General features: G+C 38.7%; 2 protein-coding genes across 2 annotated transcripts; both read right to left on the reverse strand.

The window, feature by feature from the left end:
• Window positions 1-505: 505 nt before the first annotated feature.
• LOC101298113 lies at window positions 506-2395 on the reverse strand. The gene is made up of 2 exons (XM_004297070.1): window positions 1598-2395; window positions 506-1513 (listed from the first exon to the last, which is right to left on the reverse strand). Exons 1-2 carry the CDS (start codon window positions 2029-2031, stop codon window positions 730-732), a joined length of 1218 nt encoding a protein of 405 aa, XP_004297118.1. The 5' UTR covers window positions 2032-2395; the 3' UTR covers window positions 506-729.
• Window positions 2396-4122: 1727 nt separating this feature from the next.
• On the reverse strand, window positions 4123-6090 carry LOC101306425 (probable pectinesterase 29-like). The gene is made up of 5 exons (XM_004298237.1): window positions 5843-6090; window positions 5586-5745; window positions 4986-5195; window positions 4418-4665; window positions 4123-4282 (listed from the first exon to the last, which is right to left on the reverse strand). Exons 1-5 carry the CDS (start codon window positions 6088-6090, stop codon window positions 4123-4125), a joined length of 1026 nt encoding a protein of 341 aa, XP_004298285.1.
• Between the last annotated feature and the right edge of the window lie 311 nt (window positions 6091-6401).

The following is a 6401-nucleotide window of genomic DNA, read 5'->3' on the forward strand; positions in this document are numbered from 1 at the left end:
GAGAGAGAGAGAGAACCAAATGAACGGGTGAGAGGCAGAGAAGGGTAAGATAGTCATGATAAAAAAAATTGAGCTTGCAAAGTGGACTTGTATGGGTAAAAATATTAGGGTGGACTTATGCGGAAGAAAATGTGTCAAGGTAGACTTATATGAAATTTTCTATATGAAATTTTCTATAACTAATATAAGTAGCAGTGACTGTCTTAAACCTCCAGATCGATGTTTCAGAGATAACAACAGCTAGCTTTACTTGTTTTAGCTACTCCACCACCAAAACATTAGTTGTTATAATACGCTTACAATCTGGTTTGAAAAAAGGACTTGCATATTCTTCGTGAATAATTTGAAGGCATAACGATGGTATCCAGATATCCCATGACGAAGCCGTTCATATATCCAAATTGTTCAAAACAAGAGCTCCATATAATACAAAATGTACTTAGATAGTTATGGATAGTGATAAACATGCATTACAAAAGAAAATCGTAAACACTGATTTAAGAGAGAATCGAATACGTATGAAATATTGTTTATTGATTATATGGCAAAAAGCTAGAGTTCTTTCTATAGACCCAAAATTAAAACTCACTCTACATGAGAAATAACTTCAAAAGTACTCTAGCACTGCCCATAGCTAGCACCACGGATCTTCATACTACATAGATTTTATTACATCATTATTCATAAGACGTACATTAACCTCTCTCTGGTACTGGTACTGCTTAGAAGTTAAAAGCCTACAAAGTCCAAAATTGATGATAAGCCTACAAAGCTTCTACCCTGTTGACCTTGTAGTTGTTGCTCGCACCTTCTTTGGCACTGCTGTTGTTGTTGCCAATCCCCACCTTGCTGTCTCTGGCAACGATGCTGGCACATCTGCTGACGCTCCTTGTGGCTAAGTTGTTGTGCGCACTGTTGACGGCATTGTTGTTGCTGGCCTTGTCCTTGTTGTCTGGATTGGCAGCTTTGTTGGCATTGCTCAAATTTCTGCTCGGGATCTCGTGAATACAAGTCCACGTATTCTTCTCCTTGCTGAAGTTGTTGCTCGCACCTTCTTTGACATTGCTGTTTTTGTTGCCAATCCCCACCTTGTTGCCTCTGGCAGCGCTGCTGGCACATCTGACGTGCGCATTGTTGACGGCATTGTTGTTGGCCTTGTTGCCGGGACTGGCACCTTTGCTGGCATTGCTCAAATCCTTTCTCGGGATCTCTTGAGTACAAGTCTACGTATTCTTCTCCTTGTTGTAGTTGTTGCTCGCACCTTCTTTGGCACTGCTGTTGTTGTTGCCAATCCCCACCTTGTTGCCTCTGGCAACGCTGCTGGCATATCTGCTGACGCTCGTATTGGCTCAATTGTTGTGCACACTGTTGACGGCATTGTTGTTGTTGCTGGCCACCACGTTGCCTAGATTGACAGCTCTGCTGGCATTGCTCAAATCGTTGTTCAGGATCTCTAGTTGGGTTAATCATGTTCTGTTCGATTTCTCTTCCTTGCTGCAATTGCTGCTGGCACCTTTTGTTTGAATAAAAACGTTATCAGTCATCTTTTAAGCCACATAAGCCATCAGTTCAATCACTCTAAAACTATAATAATTACCTTGATTGGCACTGTTGTTGCTGTTGCCTATCGCCTCTTTGTTGCCTCTGACAACGCTGCTGGCATATTTGTTGGCGCTCTTGGTGGCTCAATTGCTGCCCGCATTGTTGACGACATTGTTGAATCCCTTGTCCACGGAAGGGTTGCTGTTGGTCGCACCTCCGCAGGCACTGCTCGTATCTCTGTTCACCTTGTTGTCCTCCTCGTCCGCCGCGGCCTCCTTGCTGCTCCATCATCTGGTCTCGGCATTCTTGCTGGCATTGCTGCTGTTCCCATCCGCGCGGCATATGCTGCTGGCAGTACTGCTGGCATTGCCGTAACTGCTGTTGAGGGTCATCCTCATAGCTAAGGTAGTCGCCTTCTCCATCAGCAAGAGAGAATGAGATTGTAGCAAGGAAGAGAGAGCAAATGAATAAAGCTCTGAGTATCGCCATGGTTGTTATTGCTTTCGAGTGAGTCTGTGGGAAGAATAGCAAAGACTGCCGAGGTATTTATACAAGGTGAGGACTCTGCATGCAAGGTACACTTGTCTATGAGATGACATGCAAGGTGACTAGTGTCTATTGCATCCACATATATGCTAACCTTCGAGGCACCGCATACCACTTGATCTTGACGTGTGGGAGCAAAGTGAAGACGAATATGAAATGGATGTATGTGCATGCTGAAATTATGTGGCGATTGTCCTGTGAATTTATGAAAGAACTAGGAGCTTCTTTTCTCTGTTTTTTTTCTTTTTCTTTGTTTTGCTGTTGCAGAGAATGAAGGACAGATCAGGTGGGAACGTGTTGATGTGCATGGAAGGGGATAGCCAAGAATCGGAGTAGGGTTGGTGGAGATTAGGCGATACTCGTCCATATCGATCCATGATGAAAATAATGGCAGACTGGAAAGCACTACAGTGGAAAAAAGAGGCATGCTCCTCACACAAAGCAAAAGTGAAGTACATATCTTTATCCCTGATCCTTTCGGGATTAGTATTATCATGCATTTCACTAAATCAGTAAATCATGCTGTTCAATATTAGTTCTCTGATCAGTATATAGTTTAGTTTTGTTCTAATTTTTCAGTTTATTGACCTGCACCTACTTCAGGCTTATAACGCTGATTACGATAAGCTACTTAATGCGTTTAGGTGGTCATAGTTGTACGATATAACTTACAGAAAATACAAGGGTCAAATGCTTTAGAAAGGTTTAGATTTTGTTTTATAAGATGAAGAACAGTTGATTTAGGAAATTTTTGCAGATTGTTTTCTTGGTGATCAAGAATATCAATCGGGATTTTCTGTAGGATAATGAATTATAATGATTCAGAATTTCAGATAAAGGTACTTTCTGGAGCTACAACTCAGTAGTAACCAAGACTGGAGTCTGTTTTCTGCTGTGGAGTGGGCTATTCCCCTGATTCATGAACAACCTCTGCAAGGAAAGAAAAAGATTTGCCTCTTGACATTGGCCTGGAGAGATCAAACTTCAAAGTACAGTAGCTTCATGAATAGAAATCATAGAACACAAGATCACGAGTTTGGTTGCAGGTGAATTTTCGGTGATACACCCGAATTGTTGAAAATACATGATGTTTAAATCCTCTTGCTATAAGTCTATAACCCTCTTATGCCTAACTCTCCTGGATTTATTAGGTTGTGGTAATCATACTTGCTTATGCATCATACATAAATGTGTATTTTCTGCGCGCTATAATATATTTGCTCTTGCACATATATTATGCTTGTAGCAACAAAACTGGGAATTGATGACCAAGATGACATAGTGAAATGATTTTGTAGTTCACAAAAGAGAGTTGGGCAAACTACACAAACTCGCACAGTGCACAGCAGATCTAATTAAGCTATTCTAAGTGATCAACTTCACTAAATCACGTCTTATTTGCCTCAAGCGGCCAGTTCCTCATCTTCATGTGAACAACTGGAAAGCAGTGATTCACAGACAGATTGTTTTCTTTTCTTCAAATCCTTGATTGTATTATATAGCTCCACCATAATTTTGAGGTTGTAACAACATAGGGTGAAGAAATACAAGGATGAACTCAAAAATGGACACCTATTAACCTTAAGGATCAGATTCAACTGTCAAGGTTCATCTCAGAACAACATGAATAAGTTCACATAATGAACAGAAAAACCGCATTGCATGAAGAAAATTAGGCCTCAGAACAACATGAATAAGTTCAGTCTAGAGAACTAATTTAGTGCAACATTTACCAAACCGTAGAATCAAAATCCAAAATGAGAAACAAAAATGCTCTTAATTTGTGCATATCATAATGCACTGAACCAAAATGTTTGAGATTATGATGAACTGATAAGAAACAAAAAAGTTGGCAAGAGATACAAGGAAAAACATAAAAATGGACCGACTGAAGTTCAAATGGGCGCTGGAGATTATGATGAACTGGTAAGAATAATTTGGTAACCTATTACATGGTGAACTAAAAAAGAAAGTTATTAACCGATCTGCACATATTTTTGACATCATGTAAAAGTGAAAGAATTATAATCACAATTAAGAAGGTTGGTTAATGAGCCATCCTTCAGAATCAATAAAATTCAAACTAGTAAACTGTTGCACCATATCAGGGCCAAGCTTCCTTTCCCAACTCACACGCTTCGAAGTGTTGGCTCCTGCTCCATAGCATCCATACTCTCCAAATGTCAATTGCTCCCTGCACATTACACACAATTGCCAATCACTAAAACCTCCAAATTATGTGAGAGGTGCAAAGACTTGCAAGATATGACATGTAATGATGCTCTACACCAAAACCAAATAGGTAACAGATGTATAATAAGGATCTTACTCATGACCAAGAGCTTGCCAACCATCCCAACCTTCAGGGACTACAATGTTTGATAAGTTAGACCTGTAGAAAATGACCCTTGCATAAGGTCTCCACGCCCTTCCCAAATAGGTTAAACCAGTACCATGCACCATGCATTCGTTGAAAATGAATCCGCCTGATTCATCCGGATTGTCTCTCCCGTGTGCTGTGATGTACCCTATCCCACCAGGCTGGAGATTTCCCGCTAGCACTGATATGGCGCAACCCTACACACAAAAATAATAAAAAGATAAATAAATAAATTGTGGTCAACAAAAGGCACGTACTCAAACACCCAACACCCAAAGTAACCGTTTCCCATTTCTGAAAAGATAGAGATTTCGATTCATGAGTTCTTAGCATCTAATAAGCAAGCATGATAGAATTCAAAGAAGGAAAAGAAAAAAAAAAAGTCAGCAATCTATGTTCTTTGGGAATGAGTGAAAAGGAGAGTTAAAAATCCTATCCTGCGAACTTCAAAAGTTTGTTTCCGATTCATCACTTTACAATTCAAGATAACTAAAAAAAAAAAACATACAAGTTTTACCTGGAAAACGGCCTGGGCATGGCCAAAGATGAAATCGATAGCACCTTGGATAGTGCATTTCTTGTAAAACTGGCGTCCTTCAACAGCCCACAAAGTATCTTGAAACCCAAAAAATCCACATTTGTAGAATAATGTTTTATCGCCACTTATCATAGCTGCCAATGCTTGTGTAATTTGACGATATCTGTTAAAAGGATTATTGTATGAATTCTGCATAGATGGAGTTAGTTTAATTCAGATTCTTCTAAAAAATAATAATTCATTCACCAAAGGTATTACTGATATTTATAGACTTAAATCACACAAAGAGTCATAATGAAACATTGAAACTTGTGAGACTTGATTCTAGTACTGAACCTCTAAATAGGAGAGATTAACATGGAAAAAAATTAGGTCACCACCAATAAGTTTATGCTTGTGATGCTCCAAAGTTAAAATCCAACTCATCTAATCGGATATAAATGGTAATTTCATACCTTTTCTTTGAAAGTATAAAGGTGTCAAATGAATATAAATGGTTGTAACTCATCAAGTTGTAGATCGAATACAATGATAAAGAAAAGAAAAATAGCTAGAGTTAGGTTTTCAAGTTTTTCTTACAGCAAAAGTGATGGATTTGATAGTGATACTAGGAGCTTCAGAAATGAAAGTGGCACTTCTGTCAACAGGGCCAATATCATCCCAAACGATTTGTGTTCGTCGCTTGTTTTCTCCTTTTAGAATTATGTACGGCTTATCAGAAGGAATTTTCACCTTCTCCCTGCAAAAGATGAAATACAATTCTCAAATTATGTATTACAAACTACAACTAATTTTCATTACTGAAGAAGGGGAACCAAAAATATAAATATATAAACCTATAGGTTCCGGAGGAGATCTTGATACAAACCCAGTGCTTGTTGTTTGAAGGAACAGCATCAATGGCGGATTGTACTTTGGTGAAGTTTCCTTTGCCGGATTGATCGACGGTGATGGTGTAAGTAGCTAATTTCTTTTGGCCGTATAATCTATAGATCTGGCCATGAGTACCTAGTTGCCCTAATCCAAACCCTAGCAAGATGACGACAAATGAATAGTAACCAAACCATGGAGGAAATATTGTCATCTTCTTCTTGTTCTTCTTCTTTGATGAAGAAGATGATGAGATGAGAGGAGAAAATCGATGATATGTAAATTGGTGATTTCAGTATTTAAAGCATATGGACGTTTAATTCAGTATGTAATTGGCAATAAGAGAAGGTGACTAATAAGGAATTTGGAGGGAAATGGGGTAGTCAAAGGTCTCATAAGAGAAAGTATCGAATTATAACAAATTTATATGATGATACTTTTACGTAATTGCATAAATATTGGAAAGTAATTAAACGTTTCTAATCCTTAAGAGGAAAGAAAATAAAAGCCCTTTTCAAAAAAAAA

Source organism: Fragaria vesca, linkage group LG4 (assembly GCF_000184155.1).
Source record: "Fragaria vesca subsp. vesca linkage group LG4, FraVesHawaii_1.0, whole genome shotgun sequence".
NCBI classification, from domain to species: domain Eukaryota; kingdom Viridiplantae; phylum Streptophyta; class Magnoliopsida; order Rosales; family Rosaceae; genus Fragaria; species Fragaria vesca.

Bases quoted from the DNA above. Each gene is read 5' to 3' on its own strand.
- LOC101298113 (XM_004297070.1), bottom strand. From the start codon at position 2,031: ATGGCGATACTCAGAGCTTTATTCATTTGCTCTCTCTTCCTTGCTACA. The intron at 1,514-1,597 runs GTAATTATTATA...TTCAAACAAAAG, and splicing joins CAACAACAGTGCCAATCAAG to GTGCCAGCAGCAATTGCAGC.
- LOC101306425 (XM_004298237.1), bottom strand. From the start codon at position 6,090: ATGACAATATTTCCTCCATGGTTTGGTTACTATTCATTTGTCGTCATC. The intron at 4,666-4,985 runs GTAAAACTTGTA...TTTTGTGTGTAG, and splicing joins ATGCCCAGGCCGTTTTCCAG to GGTTGCGCCATATCAGTGCT. The intron at 4,283-4,417 runs GTAAGATCCTTA...TGTAATGTGCAG, and splicing joins TGGCAAGCTCTTGGTCATGA to GGAGCAATTGACATTTGGAG.